Consider the following 18,145-nt stretch of genomic DNA (forward strand, 5'->3'; position numbering starts at 1 on the left):
GAGGCGATGGTCAGCGGCAGGGGAGAGATGCTCCTAACCGAAGAAGAAAAAAAAGTGGGAGTTGGTGCCATATATAACTGATCAATGAAATTAATCCTCCTAAGGTTTGTATCAATAGACATGTGTAGTACTATAGTATGCATTATTGGCAGGAAGGATGCATCATCATACGGTGGTTCTGAATATTGTTGCCTAGTGCCTAGTGAATTAATCAGCTTAGTAAGATGCATGGTGCAGCATCCCAATTGGTAAGAATGCAATGCCCCACACGCAATAGGAATCTCTGCAGGAACGAAGCAAAACAAGCATGCAGCTAGCTGATGGACAGCCGAGCATCGGAAGCTGGATTGAAGAATCATCACATGACATGTACTAGCTACCACTTGATAGAGGACTCGATCGGAGCAAGGAAGAAGGTATCAATATAATTATCATTGTCCGCCACTACTTGATGATGTAGTACTTATAGATTATATACTTATATATGTGCGTAGAACATGGTCGTCTCAGGCAAGGAATCCGAGCTTCTCTCCGTTCTTCTTGGCGAGGCGGATGAGGCCCTGCCGCTGCTTGGAGTCGGCGCCGATGGTCTTGCAGAACTCGGTGATGACCTGATCGAAGTCGAAGAGGGGGGGGGGGAGATGAGATGACGATAAATGGATGAGAGCAGGAAGCCACCCAAGAGAGAGAGAGAGAGAGAGAGCGACCGACCTGCGAGTGCAGCGCGATTGCCTTCCCCCTGAGCTGGTTGAAGCGCTTGCGGCCGATGATGTTGCGCGCCACCACCACGAGCGGCGCGAACAGCCCCTTGCCGGCGTTCACGTTGCCCATCATCCGCGCCGGCGACCGCGCGCGACACCGGGGCCGCACCGACACCGACATGGCCAGCGCCGCGGAGTAGGAGCGGTGGTGGTCGTCGCCGGACACGGAGCTGGACCACGTCGGGAGAGCTCGCACCCGGGAGAAGGACACAGCCGCCGCCATGCCCGTTGCCCTCGCTCGCTCGCTCTTGCTGGAGGCTGGCTAGCTCGAACAGAGAAGCGCGGAGCTGAAGCTTCGGGGAAGCGAGTGGTCTGGTGGTCGTGGCGGGTGGGTGTCCGACTCCGAGCTAAGGGAGGACGGGAGAAGAGATAGAGATAGAGCGGGGTGGGGGGAGCCTTGTGGTGGGGAGGAAGCCACTCAACTCGTTGGCTGCGTGCCTGCCTGCCCTTTCTTCCGCCAACAAATCGGTCTCCAATTCGAAATGTCTGGTGGTCTCGCTCTCAGCAACCAACGACTCCAGCAGATGAGGAGTTTCTGGGCAGCAACCAACGGCCTCTGTCCTGCTGACACGTCAGATCCTACCTCAGCACGTGTCAGGCTGGCATAACACACCCAAGTGGCGGCCCCAAGGGCCAAGGCCACTACTCACTCGGCTTCAGCACAATCATACAACCCAACATGACATGGCCGGGCGTGTTTAGATACATCCATAACTTGCCACAGTTTGCTACTATTTCTAAGCCCGTGTTTAGTTTCCTGCAGATAGAATCTGCTATCCCATAAAATACAGCATGTACTTGATTATGGGATTTTGTTTCTTGGCTCCATAATGTATTTTCAAAATTAGATTTTCAATATCTACGAGAAGCAAAACATAGCCTAAGATTAGTTAGATTTAACAGCTTAGATATACGTTTGATTTATAGCTATAATTGTGGTAAGGTTTCTCCTGCCGTGTTGGTCTCACTCGTCAGTGAATTTTAAAAATAAAGGAAGATTCACTTACGCGTGCTAAGATGTGACAACAATTTGAGCAACTAATTTTAGACAATATGCATACAACCAAACAGGCCTGCAACGCACCAGCGACATACTAGTTCACTCTCCGACCGTCCCAAGAATTGTGGCTGACATGAAATGGTCAGATTCTTTTTATCACCATGTACCAAGCTGACATAATAACATGGTTAAGTCTTAGGCGTTCTTTTTACGCATACACAATCCCAGGCTAATTTAGATGCCACTACATGGCATAGGTTACTAGGTCGCTCAGCCTGCAGCATTTCCGTCCATAACACCATTCACCAAAATCATCCACACCTATCTACACTTAATACTAGCTGAGGTGATGGTACTGCATTACTCCACATCAAACACGAAACCAGACCCCCCCACAGCAAAAGTTGGTGTGCTCAACTCCAACCAAGTCCGCGCTCCCTGCCTACTTTCGCTTAGCAGCTGCTCTACCCATCCTCCCTGCCAGAAACAAACCATCATACATACATGGTTCTCCGTTCACATCCAAAGGAAGCACTGAAAATGGCAACATACTTGGATTGTTCGGATCGCGGCAGTATCTACTTCCACACATGCATCTGAACGGTTTACTGGGCCCTTCCATGTCATCAAAATCGATGCCATAATCCTGGAATCACAGTTTCAAACATTTATCTTGTCAAATCAGCACCCTACATGTATGCCAACAGAGGGCCCAAAAAAAATGACACTTACCCAAGTTAACTCTTCAAATGCCTCCACTTTCTTGTTCGTGAAAAATGCCAGCTGTGCAACATCAAATAGTAAACAATTAGCATGTAGTGCACTTGCTCTTTTCACTAACCCATTAAGGTCAGCAGATCACTTACATGGTGATAATGATGATCGGGCGTCTCAACTTCTACAGGGATCTGAACTAAATTTGCATTGTAGCATCTAGTCATAGCATATGTTCGTTACCAAAAACATAGCGGAGTAGCAGACAAAAGACTGTAATACACAAATTATGGCAAGATATTTACAGCAAAAAAAAACGAGCAAGTAACCTACATACCGGTGGTTGATAAACCGCCCGACATTCCCATAAAATGAACCATCAAGGCTACAAGCGTCCTCATCCCTCAATACTACACCTGAACCCCAACCAGCGTCCAGGAGCACTTGATGCATATGCTTACCATTTCTTGCATTCTCAATTGCTCTTTCATGCAATTCAGCACTTGTTAGTATCTCTCCAACATATTCACAGACAAAGGCACCTCTTGGGAGATCTTCCACTGTGCGTACTCCCCAGCCTTTACCCTCACGTGTAAAGAACACCTATACCATGTAATAATGCGACATCATAAAGGAAAGTTGCGGGAACAAACAAGAACCATTAACTAGATAAAATTCAAGAAAGGAGCAAAGAGACAGTGATTTTTTGTTTGGAAAGAACTAAGCAATACACATGATAAGCATATATAGCAGCACATAAATGGAAGCATTTCAAGCAATGGCCATCATTTCAATAAAACCAGAACCAGCAAATATTGCACATTAATAAGCTATTGGTGACAAACATTTAGAAAGGAGCATTCCATTGCAAATCCCTTACATACCTGTAATTTGCATGTTATACCACGCTGAATCACACGGTTTCCACACTGCATGCCACATCCACATTTACTCCAGCATTCTTTAATGAATTTTCTGACAATATGACCTTTACATGGACCAGGTGAGCCTTCGTTCTTAGATCTTTCAAGAGGGCAAACTGGACAGTAGAACCTATGGTGCTCTTGTAGGAAATGATTCACTGAGGTACATTCATCAAGGAATGCTGTCTTAAGCAGGCCCTCAAGTGTATAGGAGAACTCGCCCCCTGTTATTCTTGCACAAGAACATGGAACTGGCGCTGATAAACAGTTGCCAGAACAATCAGCACAACAATCTTCATCACAAATTCGAGAAATCGAGATGTTAACATAAGCGTTTTGGAAGACAAGATTTCTTGGTATGTAATAAAAGGATGGAGGACAGGTCTCGCTGCCAAATTCATTTACTACAGGTATTCTTACCCGCTCTTCGCCTTTGGATATATCAGTAGTATCATGGGTTGTCTTTTGATTACAGTGAGCCAACTCAGGATTCCAAGCAACAAGTGAATTCTGCAAACAAGGTTCTGAGGATTCAAGGACTGATGACCCACCAGCCACATCATCACTTATGCCCACAGCAGCCTCACAAGAGATTGGCTTCACAAATGGAACAACTACTTCATTATGCAAGCTGCCACTGTCCCTATTAACCTCAGAATGCATAGTGCCCAACTGCACAACAGATTGGCATACCTCACTCAGCAGCTTGCCAATAGAAAGATCTGAAGGTAGCATCTTGTATGAGTGAAGGCACTTCTCCTCCACCATTTTGAAAACCTCCTCCATACTAATGCTGAAATTTGAAGAACCCAAGCTGCATTTCAATGACATCTTCACCTCACCATTGGCTGAGGAAGCAACGTCCACCTCCACAATCGAAGTCTCATGAGTATTTTGAACTGTAGACCCTACCCCATTCTTGCACACTGCGGCTGCTTGCAGGCTCCTGCCAAGACTTTGAGCTTGGTGAACTATGTTGCCTCTTGCACCAAAACCCGAAGTTTGTTCTGCAGTATTCAGTTATCATCACTTTGCAACAAATAAAAGTTTTAGAAAATATAGGATTGTTTCTTACATTTACAGTGTGCAACAGAAAAGATCTATTGTAAATTTTCAGTTTGATTTATACAGCACATAAACACATGTATAAAATGCAAAATTCTGCTGAAACTAAAAGAAGGATAAATACACACATGGACATGGCTTTTGTACAAAAGTAATAGTGTGCATCTGGGGAGGTCCTTCCGTGACATTCAATTGATTTATAAAGCACACAAACATATGTACAAAATGCACACTCACCTGAATCTAAAAGAATGACAAATACAGAGTTACATACATGAATGCATCTAGTCGCTGTACAACATTGAACATAGCTGAACCCAAACTTTACCTGAAGATCCATCATTGAGTTGTGTGGCATTAGGACCAGCCACAAAATCTTCTGCTCTATCAATTTGTGGTTCTGGTTTGGGTTCTTTCACAACTAGAGCATCGTTGACAGCTAAAGGATATTCATGGCCAGCAGCGTGTGGCTCTACAGTCAAGGACCGAGTTTGCCGACGACTCGTTTGTGGTGAAGCAGGCAGAGCACCTTGGGTTGAAACACTGGATTGCTGTGGTGGCTGCAGCTCTGGTCTGAAATTAGCGGTGCCCATCCTGGGCCTCTTGACCAGGGGTGTTTCATTATCATCTTCACATGTGTCATCAAGGCTAGCAGAAAGATATTGTTGCCGATCGTCCCTTGTTGATCTAAGAGGCTCCAAGTCCGCATGGGCTGCTTGGGTGCCCTGATAGAAAAGATCGATAATGTACAGCGTTAAGGAGTTAATGGCAAAGAAAGGAAGGTATAACCTGTTGATAAGCGAGGTTGATAGGATAATGATAATTAACCTGTTGGGAGGGAGGGGTTTGCTTGCTGTCTTGCCTATCGAGGATGGCATCTGCGAGGGCACGGTAGCTCTCATCCTCAATGGGCTCCCAGTTGTTGTTGAAGATTTTGAGGAGTTCCTTGAGTACTGGGATGGCCTGCTTCTTAGAGAAACCGATCAGCTTCATGGCGCCCAACGCCTTCCTGGCCCTTTCCGTGTTGCTGCCCATGTTGGTGTTGATGGTGGGAGAGATGACGAACAGGGATGATGGCGGTTGCTCCCTGTCCCACTGCAGCAAAACAAAAACACATGAGAATGGATTAATGGAATACTATAACAGTACCAGTACTAGTTGTTGTGGGCAGTAGCTGATTCAAGCAAAACCCAAAAAAGTAAGAGAAAATATCAATCCCCAATGTCTGAACTGAATCATCAGAACAAATCAGATCGCGCCCAAAAATTCATGACGGAAATCCAAGACAGAAACGACGGTGAGAAATAGTGAGAGGCGTGTCGCCTCGAAGGAAGACACGAAATCCCCAGTGCGTGAACTGGATGGCGGCTTAGGTTTTCCGAGCCCAATGCGTGAACTGAATGGTAGCTTAGGGTTTACGAGAAGCATCCGAAAGATTAGATTGCAGTCGCACCTTAAAAAAGTGATTAGTCTTTTCTCCCTACCAAGAACTAGTATTGGAAACAAGTGCCTAGACGAAATGGAAGGTGGCTTGAAGCGGTAGAACAAGGCCAATCGGCAGGGGGTCAACCACATTCGAACCACGGGAAGAGAGATGAGTGAATTCTGACGGAGGACTGGAAGAGAAGGGACAAGAGCAATACAAGAACCAAGAGAGACACACCTGTACTTCAACGGTCAACGGACTCGGGTGGACGAGGAACGGACGGATGAAATGGAAAGGATTAAACTGCAATCAAGAGGGAGAGACAGCAAATCCCCACTCCATCCTACAGCTGTGTGCGTGATTCGCTCGCCGATCTCACGCAAACCTGGAGGAGGGGCGGAGGAGACGAGGAGGGCTCTCCCTCAGTCCGTCTACACTCTAGCGTTTGCTTGCTGGGGTTTCGCTTCTTTAGAACAACTCCAAAACAGTACTTAAAAGTTTTCAAAAAAAATATTAAGAGCATCTTCAAGGCACTCTTTTTTTCTCTCTATTTACCTATCTATTTACCTTTTCATAAAAATTATAATTTATAAAAATTATAATTTATATATAGCACATCACTCCAATAAATTGTCTATATAGTTTAGCTGTGACTAGCTAAGTTTAGCTAGTGAGGAAACCAATTTAAAAAGTTAGATACCTTAGCGAGTTACATTACTAATCTGTTGAAGAGTTATTTTGCTGTTGAATACCTAAAATTTATTTTAACAAACTATTTTACTAATCTCTTGGAGTTACTCTCATTAAAGACATACTAAAAAAATTTAGAAGTGAAATACTATGACTACTCCAACGGTTCCCTTAAACAAAACTGGAAGACAAAAAAAACTAGCCTCAAACTTTTAAAAAAACCTCGTTAGTACAAGTTTAATATTTTAATATATATAATTTATTTATTTTTCTTATCAAACGCAATATTATAAATATGAATAAAAGTTTGCATAAATAATTCTACACGTTATTATTTTTAAAAAAGGTGAAAACATATTCAATTTGAATTTCAAATTTATATCTAGCACTTGAAAAGATGTATAATAAATTTGAAATTTATCTTTTATGAATCTTTACAAGTCTAATATAAAAATAAAAATATAAATTTATATGACATATTCTATATTCTATTTATTCATAATAAAAAAGACCAAAAAATGATATATGTATTCGTTTTCATCCCTACACTACAGTCGTGTGTAAGCATATACCCAAACTATACAGAACATTTAATCTATTTCGAACGATTTCTCCCCTCACATATTGAGAGAGAGCATTCAACCTAAATTCATTCGGTGCAAGAGTAATATGGAAAAGTAGAAATACAAAAATAGCAGATATTATTAAATGTTTGGAATGATTTAGTAGGGAAAAAGCTATGCGTACGAGCAGAAATCCACAGTGTGATCCTGAACTATGAGTGGTTTACAGAGATGAAATGAACATGGGTAGTGTGCTCACACAAGAAATGCCTAATAACAAGGCAAAAAGGGTAGAGTGAAAGGGGCAGTCAAAGGTTGTGGATATGATAGTATAAAACACTTTTTTTTTATAAAGTGAAGTTTAAAATAAGAGATAGAGTGAGTAAGTTGTCGGAGATAGAAGTGAGTAAACACTTTATAAAGTGTGTTTGGTAAATTGTTGTGAGTTGTCTGCTGTGCAAAAGATTCTTTAGTTCAAACTGATGTTTTTTATATACACTTTATTTAAATAAATCTATTAATTAATATATATAACACTTTTTATTTATATTAAAATATTTTTATTAATATTAAACACATTTTTATTTTATTTATTATAAGGCTTAATATTTTAAATCAGATTTTAGTTTCTAACTGTCACATCTCATGATGAACGTGGATAAGTAGCAAAAATATGGTCTAAACCATTTTAAAATTTGTATAAAAAGTTGTTTTTGTAAAGTAGCTGCAGAAGCAGATTTTAAAAAAAAGAATCAAACGTACCCTCAGCTAATCACATCGTGATTTAGGCCGGCCCAGCAGCTGGACTGGGCCAAAGGGCCGAAATAAAGCGTAACGCAGCCATGAAAGGCCCATATCTGATGGAGTCGTAGGTCGCAAGCATACAAGTAGCAATCCCCCCACGACGCCGGGTTCTTTCGTTCCCCTTTCCGCCGTGCCTCCCACTAAACCCTAGATCTCTCTCTCTAGAATGCCGACGCCTTCGGCTCTCAGCAAGCGCGGCGGCGACGGCGGGGACGGCATCCTGGCCGCCCTCTCCCGTTCGCAGGTGGCGGCGCACGGGCGAGAGGCGGCGGCCGTGGCGAAGAAGCTGCTGCGGAGCACGGGGAAGGCGGCGTGGATCGCGGGGACAACCTTCCTGGTGCTGGTGGTGCCGCTGATCATCGAGATGGACCGGGAGCAGCAGCTCAACGACCTCGAGCTGCAGCAGCAGACGCTTCTGGGCGGGGCCCCGCCGCCGCCGCCGACCAAGTAGATAGATCCGTGCATCGACCCTTTCGTCCCCCCCCCCCTCTCCCTCTCTAGAGGTATCTGTTACTATCAAGTTCATCATTCGAGTTACTATCAAGTTCATCATTCGAGTTACTATCAAGTTCATCATTCGAGTCGAGTTGAGGCTAAGGGAGTTACCGAGTCGACCTGTTGTCGGTTGGTCGTAATCAAAGAGGTCAAAACTGCTTTGTTGATGTTCGTTCTCGATGCAACACTAGTTTAGTTTCCCTTCCATCAATTGAAACGGATTGATCAGATAAGTTGAGCTCGTTCGCTGCTGCTGCTGCTGCTGCCAGGCGCTGCGATCCGCTGCCTGCGTTTTTGCACGCTGCAGCTTGTTCTTCCTATACCTGCCTGTGTTAGCGTTTTTAATGAATAAATATACTTCTTGCTGTTATTCAGCTTATGGCTTTATGCGTTGGGTGTACATTCTTGTTGGTACTATTTATTTATGTGCAACTCTGCTTCTTAGAAGTCCTGCGCGAAACTCTTGGACGGCATTGCTTTGGTTTCTACGTTTCCAGTTCCGATCGATGAAACCTGGCATGCAAGGCTGTAGAATCGATTCCTTTTCAGCGAGCTTCGGATGAAATTGCTCTTCTCCGGATGATGACATGCTCACTGTTGCATCAAAATCAGTATATTCAGCAACATGGAAACAGAATGGAATTGGGTTCATTACCAAATCAAATCAGCCTTGGTATTGAAATTGGCCACAGCTCAATTATGTTGTTTGTACCCTAAGTAATATTCAGCTATTAGCTGATTTTAGCTGAAGACATCCAAATTTCCCCTACACATTGTTTGGATGTAGATATTGGAGCACAAAATTGGGAATTGGAATCAGCTTTCCTAAATTTTGTTGTTTCATAGAATTTGGAATTGGAATCAGCTTTCCTAAATTCCGTTGTTTCATAGAATTGGGAATTAGAACCAGCTTTCCTAAATTTTATTGTTTGGTTACACGTGAAATTGAGATTTGGAATCAGAGGCCCAATTCCCTGAAATTGGATTATTATAACTACAAACCACATCTCCCAATGCAAAGCATCACACTTCGGTATTGCGTGAAATTACATCGCATGATTCCAAACTCCAATTCAATGACATCCGAACAATAGAATTGGAATGATCTCATTTCAATACCATGTATGATTTGGTATTTAACTCAATTCAATCTATTCTCCCTAATATCGACATCCAAACGAATCACTAGCTAATAGTCTAACTAACTATTAGTTGTCCCCTCATTTACCCATAGTTTATTGGCTAGTTAAACTCAGCTAATATTTATCTAGCTAATTTAACTAACAGTTTTTTAGCTAACTAACTATTAACTCAAATGCATTTAAATATAGCCTAAGTGGTATTTGGTTTGATGAATACCTCCATCCAAAATGAAGTGATGCATCATAAGTCTATTCCTCAAATTTGATAGTACTAACTAACTATGAAAAATGCCAAAATGAAAAATGCCAAAATGAAGTGATGCATCATGAGTCTATTCCTCAAATTTGATAGTACTATGAGAAATGAGTTGACGATAAGTCAACTAATTTCATTCCACAAACCAAATAATCGTCGGAGACTAGGGTTGGTGAAAATGCCAGCAAAGTGCAATGGTTGGTGTAAATGCCAGCAAAGTGCAAATATTCACATCTATCATAACAACACGCTCATCCAGGACTTGAAAAAAGTTGCTCACATTTTACCTGTTTCAGTCACCAGGCATGTGAGCGCGTTGCTTCAGTCACCAGACATTGCCGGGCTGCCAGCAGAATTCACATGCAAAGACAGAGTAAATATACCTATTGAGTTTCTTTCAAGCATTAGGCAACTTTGGTCTATCCCTTCAGCAGATCCCACTTACATCGGGCACTGGGCCTATCCTTTCTCCCCTAGAGTTAGGATAGCAAATTTGATCTTCGGTAATCTTGAAAGCATCCGGTGCTGATGAGGCTCCTGTCCACGCCTACAAAATTACATTACCACAAGTGCGCCAACGAATTAAACCTGCTTAACACATGCCATCGGTTCAAACACGTCAAGGAAATTGGGTACTCTCAATCACCAAACACGATTGTGGTAATCCAGTTGCACAGAACCACTGAAAGCTTAACAAACGACGCGACTCCTCTTCTAAGTTGATGGCAAAGCCTTACGTACCGATGTGCTTAAGACGATGCTAGTTACACAGCATACAGATAGACCAGAGACTAGTGATTTCAAGTAGTCCGACTAATCAAAATTAGTCGTCCAATTTGGGTGGGGACGATTAGTTACTCTGAACTCCTAGTTTAGGTTAATAGTAAGTCTGTACTTAGTATTTATGTATTAACTAGTAAGTCTGCAACTCTGCATCATATGAATTAGTGAGTTAGTGACTACTGAGTAGTAACTGATGTACAATTGTTCATGTTCTGAAACCTGCAATCTGAATTCTGTCTTCCAGTATTCATATTTGCTATGTTTGGTAATTGATATTGCTTCCTATATGCTATATTGCTATATATAATTGAGTTAGTGACTGATGTTCATGTTCTAAAATCTGAATTGTTCGGTTACAGTATTCATATTTGTTATATACTTATGTTTGGTGTTGCCTTCTATATGCTATATTGCTATATATATATCAATATTATATACATAGGTCCTCCAAATATACAGGGACACTGTAGGGACGATCAGGTCGAGTAGGACCTGATTAGTCGATATAGTTATCATCCTAATCGCGATTAGTCACGACTACCACGTCGATCGACTTGAAATCATTGCTAGAGACTACTGTGTAAAGCAAGCAGGTTTGCATTCTGAACAAATGATACTACCGGGCCTAATGCCACTGAAAGAAGTAGACAAAGTACATTCTAGCCTAAGCCAGGGGAAATTCAAGCACCGTTAATATATGGTCAAGAATAACAGTTTGCTACAGAACTTGACAACAGCGAATTGGTCGGGGTAGAATTTAGCAGCTGCGCTCTTTTGCAACAGAACAACTTACATGAGGAAACTTTGTGCAGTAAACAACATAGGGTGCAAAACAAAGAAGCTCATCTCTCTCTCTCTCTCTCTCTCTCTCTCTCTCTCTCTCTCTCTCTTTTGCGGCATCGATTAAACACAGGGATTTATTTTTTTCTTTGGCTTGCCTGCACTGGATTGTCCCATAAACAAAGATCAGCCTCAGAAGCAGTAGCAGTGCAAAGGGAAGAGAATAACCAGATTCAGTTTTTGTGTGACACAGATATAAAGTAGACAGAATCACAGAGCTATAACTTTGCTATTTGGAGCCACATTTGAAATGGCTATATGCAATCACAACTTGAGGGATTTGTTCGCTACAGAATCCAGAATACGAGATGATGTGGCAGGAAAAACACCACCTTTAGCAAATACATACCATTAGATTAATTACGAAATGTATTAGCACAATAGATCAGTTTAAAGCCATAAATATGAATACTATTTACCAGAAACCTGGTCAGACATGAATTCCTTGTAGATTCTTTTTTTTCCCCAACACGGAGAGTATTTCCATATAACCCTGTTTAAAAGGATATGTTTGATGAAATTTATAAGTCCAAATTAAGCATCACATCGCTTGAGTTGACCAAGTATATATACATATACATCTGGCAGATGAGAGGGCTTGGCATCGCATCACATGCATGTGCACCCTCATGTGCGCACACGCTCTTGCTTGGCTTTGGTGCAAGGCCAAGGCGGGGCAGTGGACTGTGTTAGAAGCATCCACACGCGATTATTAGTTAGTTTATGGATGGATGTAGATCGGACGAGCTAGGCCAGCTGATCTGATGAGCGGTGAAGGCAAGTCTGCTCTGCTTGTGATGCGATACGTTCTGGAATCTGGGGTGTCTTTTGTTTGACGTGCCGAGCTGAGAGCTCTAGCCGCGTGCATTGGAATTGGAAGCCGAGAGAGCGGGTGCGCGCGTCGCCGTCGCGTGCAGTGGAATAATGGAACGGAAGAAACAATAAGGAACAGCACCTTCAGTTCAGTTCAGTTCCTCCGTCGCATGCATGGTGTGTGTCGTCGTCTCTGCCGTTCGTTTGGTCTGCCGTCGGTATCACACACACCACACACACACACATGCACAGAGACAGGAATGGACGACTCTGTGCGGCGAGCGCGAGGTACGTAGATGACATGACGGTAGATACAGTCTACAAAGCCTGCTAGCTCATACTCATACGCATCCATAGGGGCGGACTACGGAGGAAGAAGTAGTAGAGGAAGAGGAGCAGGAGACACATTAAATTGAGCAAGGGAGAGAGGGGCGACCCTGAGCCTGAGCTGCACACCTCATCATGACAGCGCAGCGCAGCGCAGACTGTGGCAGCAGAGCAGAGTGTGCGCCCAGCGTCCTCGTGGTGAGGGAGCGCCAGCATTGCAAGCGGCTGGTTCTCTGCTGAAATAGAATTCAAGGCATGGCCAGCTCGGTAGGTGAGGGTGGTGGTCAACATCGAATGCCCTCACTCACTCACAAACACTCTGGTGCTCATCGTCTATCTGTCGTCAGATGCTCATCTTAAAACCTTTACATCTTGAGCCGAGCTGAGCTGACTAGCAGAGGGCCATCTTCTACTCTTCTCTCCCGTCTCTCCCAGCCCCCTTGTCCAACGGTTCAGCCTGCTCAATTTTAGTGACCAGTTACGGCAAATGCAGCCCTCGGCGGACAGCAGGAAGAAGAAGCGGCGGCGGCGGCGGCGGAGGAGGCTGGCGGCATGCTGCTCATCGAGACCTGCTGCCGGCGCCGCTCAAGGTCAGTGTCAGTGCGGCTCCTCTAGCCCCGGTGGCGGCGGCGGAAGCGGCAGCCTCGTGGCAAGAACACCGCGCGCGTTCTCTAGCTGCTCAAGCGCCGCCGCCTCGTCTGCCTGCGCGCCGGCGGCGGCCGTCCATCTCGGCACCCAGCACAAGCTGACGGCGCTCCTCGTCGCGCTCGCGCTCCTCCTCGTCCTCCCTCGCCCTCCTCTCGTGGCAGGGGTCCCGGTGTCGCCCCGCAGGATGGCGAGGATCCGCAGCCACGTGGAGAGGATCAACAAGACCCCCGTGCGCTCCATCCGGGTAAGAACACGACAACAGCGCGGGGAGGCCGAACCAATCGATCGGTTATTCCAACGATCCATCCATGGATGAAGCGACAACAACTGTGTTTTTGTTTTTCGTTTTTCTGTCTGTCTCCCGGTTGACGACCACGCATACATACATACATGCATGGCTGATGGACGGTGGGGGGTCGTCGGCTATCGTTTGTTTCAGAGCCAGGACGGCGACACCATCGACTGCGTGGCGGCGCACGAGCAGCACGGCCTGGACCACCCGCTCCTCAGGGCGCACGCCGTCCAGACGGAGCCGCCCGAGGCGCCGAGGGGCGGCGGCGCGCTCTCCTTCCCGTCTGGCTCTGCGACGAACGGGAGCGGGAGCGGCAGCGGCAGCGGCGCAGGCAAGGACAGCAGGCGGGGCGCGTGGCAGACGTGGCACCACGGCGGGCACTGTCCCCGGGGCACGGTGGCCATCCGGCGGACGAGCGCCGAGGACGTGCTGCGCGCCGGATCCGTCTCCCGCTTCGGCCGCAAGAGGAGGCACCGGAAGGCCGCCGCCGCCGCCGCCGCCGCCGCCGCCGCCGCGCGCGCGGCCTACGCGCCGGACGTCATCACCGGCAACGGGCACGAGGTGAGCTGACAGCTGAGGCAGTGCGTACGTACTGTATTTACAACTCTCGTCAAATTAAATTAGGCTAGCTAGGATTGAGATTGATCGGTGGCGCTGGTTCGAATCGAACAACGCGTGTAAAAACTCCTCGATGGTGCGGTACGGTGGCATGCCATGCCTGCCTGATGAATGGAGAACCGGCGGGTGGTGGTGGATCCGGATCCGATGGAGCGAGCGAGGGCCGCAGTCATGATGGGTGGGTGAGGCCCGGCCGGCCGGCGCGGCGGCATGGTGGGTGGCGCGCAATAAGTAAGCTAGCAATGCAGACATGCACCAGGGAGGGAGGGCGGGCCGGGGGGGGACGAGACGACGCGCCTGCTGTTTCTGCTGCACTGCATGCACCTAGCTACTGCAGGGAGGAGAGGAGGGCATGGCCATTACTGTTGTTCCCCCCAGCATTAATTCAGCTCACATCGCTCGTCCATCGCTTCTCCTTCGTAGAGAAGAGTGTATGTGTATCATCTGTGCTGGGCCTGGGACTGGGAGTTGCGTGCTCTCAACTCAAAGTGCTGTGCAGTGCATGCACCTTGTTTGAGACGACGATGGAGCCGGCCGTTCACCATCAATCATGCGTGCGGTGCCATCGATGGTCCATGCACGTCTGCACCAGCATTACCCCTGTTCATTCCTCGAGCGCGGTGCGGTGCTCACCTGGACCGGTAAAAAAAAAAGTATCCGGTGTGGGGATGCATGCGGCTTTTTTTGTGTGGGGGTGGATTATGGGCAAATTAAAGGCGGAGTAGAACATGCAGTAAAAGATTCATGTGCAGAGGTAGGTGAGTGAGCGAGTGAAAGTGAAGTGAGTGCGCTACTTCGCTTGTAGTAAACTGTGCAGTGGAGTGAATCCACTGCACGCACGAGATGCAGTAATAGATCGCGTCTGTCTCTTTGCTGGTGTACGTACATACATCACGTATTGCATCATTCTGTGCAGCACGCGATCGCGTACACGGCGCCGTCGCAGCAGCCGGTGTACGGCGCCAAGGCCACCATCAACGTGTGGGATCCGGCCATCCAGGAGTCCAACGGCTTCAGCCTCTCCCAGCTCTGGGTCCTCTCCGGCTCCTTCAACGGCTCCGACCTCAACAGCATCGAGGCAGGATGGCAGGTCCGCCCCACACCAATCCCCAGTCCCCATATCTCCCCTTCTACTACTTTGTTTCTTCCGTCTTATATATTCCAAGCTTAATTTAGCAGCTATTACTAGTCCAACTGACACTGACGTCGATCAGCACAGGCAAGTACACACGATGAAAGCAACTAGTACCATGTTTTTCTACTAGTTATAGTAGATTAATCTCCATCTCCTAGCTAGCTTACATGATGTTCGACAGTTTATTTAGACTGTTGCAGCTATAATCTATAAAGACAAAATATCGTATAAGTGCTATTGTAGCTCTAATCTATAGAGACACACAAAAAATACCGTATATAAGAAGGTGGTACGGATTAATTAAAGCCAAGCGTACTATGGACACAATCCTGTCAAGGTAGAGTTTGGCCCTATATTGCAGCATGCATGCATTGCATACACGCACATGGCCATCTTAAATGTTTGGATCCATCGGTTGCGCAGAGATCAAGATCCCCGTCGATTATCGTTGACTCCGGAGCTCCCGCTCATCGAGCAGGTTCTCTTTTGCTTGCTCGAGGTCGAGGTCAACCCATTCCCATGCCGCCCTCTCTCTGCCTCTGTTTGCATGGTTGTCCGGCCCACGGTTTTATACTTGTCGAGCTAGCTAGCTAGAAAAAAGATAAGAAAAGCCTTGCCATATTCGGGAGCTAGCTTAATCGACTGTGTGGCGGTGCCGTCGAGGCATCAGAATATATGACTCATCCTCAGTTTGTCTCTGTCTGCATGTGACACAGCTCCATAAACTTCAAAAAAAAAATTGTTTGATTTCGGTGCTACATTAAAACTATATTATTTCAGGATAAAGGAAGTAATAGCAATCAATATGAATCCATATATGTATATAATAATTATTGATGTTATGTATCTCAATCTGAAGCTGCGCACGATTTTTTCTAGTCAGGTCAGCCCTGAGCTGTACGGGGACAGCAGGCCGAGGCTCTTCACGTACTGGACAGTGAGTACCTCCTGCTGCCGCATGCTTGTTGATTTGCATCGCATACAATAATCTAGTACCTTAGAGCATCTCTTAGAGACTAGTTAAATAGCTTGTCAAGCTAAATTTTAGCTACTTAATAGCAAAATAGCTCTTCAACAGGCTAGCCATTTAACTTGACAAGCTATCCGGCTCTCTAAATTGACTCCCTCACTAGCCAAATTTAGCTAGCAAATCTCGCTAGGCAAGCTAACTTGCATGTTGGAGAGTCTGTTGGAATAAGATGTTATATTTTGAGTTTAATCTTTATAGAGTGACGAATAAAGAGTCAAGTAAAAAATAAAGAGTCTTTTCGAGATGCTCTTATTAATATTAATAATTATAATGGGCAATGGATGACACGCATGCATGCACATATATGGCTGCAGAGCGACGCGTACGAGGCTACTGGTTGCTACAACGCGCTGTGCCCGGGGTTCGTGCAGACGAGCTCCCGCATCGCCATCGGCGCGTCCATCTCGCCGGTGTCGTCGGCCGGCGGCGCGCAGTACGACATGACGCTGCTGGTGTGGAAGGACCCGAAGCTGGGCAACTGGTGGCTCAGCTACGGGGACCAGCTGGTGGGGTACTGGCCGGCGCAGCTGTTCACGCACCTGTCGGACCACGCCACCATGGTGGAGTGGGGCGGCGAGGTGGTGGACACCAGGCCCGGCGGGGCGCACACCGCCACGCAGATGGGCTCGGGCCGCTTCGCCGCCGAGGGCTTCGGCCGCGCCAGCTACTTCCGCAACCTGGAGACGGTGGACGCCGACAACAGCCTGGCCGAGGTGGCGCTCGACGCCATCCAGACGCTGGCCGAGGACCCCGCCTGCTACGACATACGCAAGGCCTACGACGACGACGACGACGACGACGACGACGGCCAGCACTCCGCCCGCGGAGGCTGGGGAACCCACTTCTACTACGGTGGCCCGGGACACAACCCGGCATGCCCCTGATGGCCGGATCTCTGTCCTCTGATGGAGTTGTGACGATGAGCGCGCGCGCGGCACCTGACCGGCCGTACGTACCATGGATGGCATGCATTTGATTTAACTTCCGCCTATATATGTGTACGTGGCCAAATTTTGACGTACGTTCGCACGTGCCTTTGCTAGTATTTCAAGCTTTCGCTAATTCTACCTGTAAGGACTTGCAATATGTAATTAACTGTTGATTTATCTGTTATTTCAATCGATCCCAAGGATCGTCCCAGATTTAATTTTCCTCGAAACATAGACAATCCATCGATGCTGCGTGAGTTCCAAAATGCTGCTCATTGATCAGTGGTGTGGTGGACCTAAGATTTGCTCAAGAATAAGGTGGTGTTTGGTTTCTAGAGACTAATGTTTAGTCCCTTCATTTTGTTCCATTTTAGTATATAAATTGACAAATATAGAAACTAAAATAGAGTTTTAGTTTCTATATTTGATAATTTTGTAACTGAAGTGGAATAAAATGTAGGGACTAAAAATTAGTCCCTACAAACCAAACACCCTCTAAGACTAGAACCTCTTTCTAATTCCAGCTGTGGAAACTACCTATTATAACTCTACCAAACCCAATAAAGTCCTATAAGGGAGGAGTGTTTGAATGCACTAGAACTAATAGTTAGTTAGCTAAAAATTGTTAGTAGAATTAGCTATCTAACAAATAACTACCCAACTATTAACTAATTTACTAAAAATAGCTAATAGCTGAACTATTAGCTAAAGTGTTAGGATGTTTCAACTAATTTTAGTCACTAACTATTATATTTAGTACGTTCAAATTAAATACCCCATAATTAATGTCACACAAATAACTAAACTGAAGATGTAACTTCTTTTTTATCTAATGATTGATCTGAAATCTTTAAAACGTTGCACGTTACATATGATGAGATGAAAATGAAT

At 45.8% G+C, this 18,145-nt stretch overlaps 4 protein-coding genes across 7 annotated transcripts; 2 read left to right on the plus strand and 2 right to left on the minus strand.

Annotated features, from left to right (window-relative positions):
* Positions 1 to 349: 349 nt before the first annotated feature.
* On the minus strand, positions 350 to 1,250 carry LOC100285080 (uncharacterized). The gene is made up of 2 exons (NM_001157975.2): positions 712 to 1,250; positions 350 to 611 (listed from the first exon to the last, which is right to left on the minus strand). Exons 1-2 carry the CDS (start codon positions 982 to 984, stop codon positions 507 to 509), a joined length of 378 nt encoding a protein of 125 aa, NP_001151447.1. The 5' UTR covers positions 985 to 1,250; the 3' UTR covers positions 350 to 506.
* A 633-nt stretch (positions 1,251 to 1,883) lies between these two features.
* Positions 1,884 to 6,376, minus strand: LOC103643167 (probable inactive histone-lysine N-methyltransferase SUVR2). Of its 2 annotated transcripts, none has more exons than XM_008666326.4 (9): positions 6,127 to 6,376; positions 5,292 to 5,558; positions 4,792 to 5,188; positions 3,360 to 4,405; positions 2,813 to 3,078; positions 2,628 to 2,694; positions 2,494 to 2,544; positions 2,314 to 2,407; positions 1,884 to 2,238 (listed from the first exon to the last, which is right to left on the minus strand). In XM_008666326.4, exons 2-9 carry the CDS (start codon positions 5,496 to 5,498, stop codon positions 2,204 to 2,206), a joined length of 2,163 nt encoding a protein of 720 aa, XP_008664548.1. In that variant the 5' UTR covers positions 5,499 to 5,558; positions 6,127 to 6,376; the 3' UTR covers positions 1,884 to 2,203. The 2 variants fall into 2 exon arrangements, with proteins under 2 accessions (XP_008664548.1, XP_008664549.1); XM_008666327.3 differs by having other exon boundaries at positions 5,917 to 6,339.
* Positions 6,377 to 8,055: 1,679 nt separating this feature from the next.
* Positions 8,056 to 8,812, plus strand: LOC100856982 (mitochondrial import receptor subunit TOM22). The gene has a single exon (NM_001324061.1). It carries the CDS (start codon positions 8,113 to 8,115, stop codon positions 8,395 to 8,397), a length of 285 nt encoding a protein of 94 aa, NP_001310990.1. The 5' UTR covers positions 8,056 to 8,112; the 3' UTR covers positions 8,398 to 8,812.
* A 3,100-nt stretch (positions 8,813 to 11,912) lies between these two features.
* Positions 11,913 to 17,484, plus strand: LOC100279181 (uncharacterized). 3 transcript variants are annotated; one of them, XM_023301907.2, is made up of 6 exons: positions 11,913 to 12,869; positions 13,096 to 13,494; positions 13,690 to 14,103; positions 15,077 to 15,250; positions 16,179 to 16,232; positions 16,640 to 17,484. In XM_023301907.2, the coding sequence occupies exons 1-6, from the start codon at positions 12,858 to 12,860 to the stop codon at positions 17,207 to 17,209; spliced, it is 1,623 nt and encodes a 540-aa protein (XP_023157675.1). In that variant the 5' UTR covers positions 11,913 to 12,857; the 3' UTR covers positions 17,210 to 17,484. The 3 variants fall into 3 exon arrangements, with proteins under 3 accessions (XP_023157675.1, XP_023157676.1, NP_001360908.1); XM_023301908.2 differs by lacking the exon at positions 16,179 to 16,232; NM_001373979.1 differs by having other exon boundaries at positions 12,684 to 13,494; positions 16,640 to 17,481.
* Positions 17,485 to 18,145: the final 661 nt, after the last annotated feature.

This window comes from Zea mays, chromosome 1 (assembly GCF_902167145.1).
Source record: "Zea mays cultivar B73 chromosome 1, Zm-B73-REFERENCE-NAM-5.0, whole genome shotgun sequence".
NCBI classification, from domain to species: domain Eukaryota; kingdom Viridiplantae; phylum Streptophyta; class Magnoliopsida; order Poales; family Poaceae; genus Zea; species Zea mays.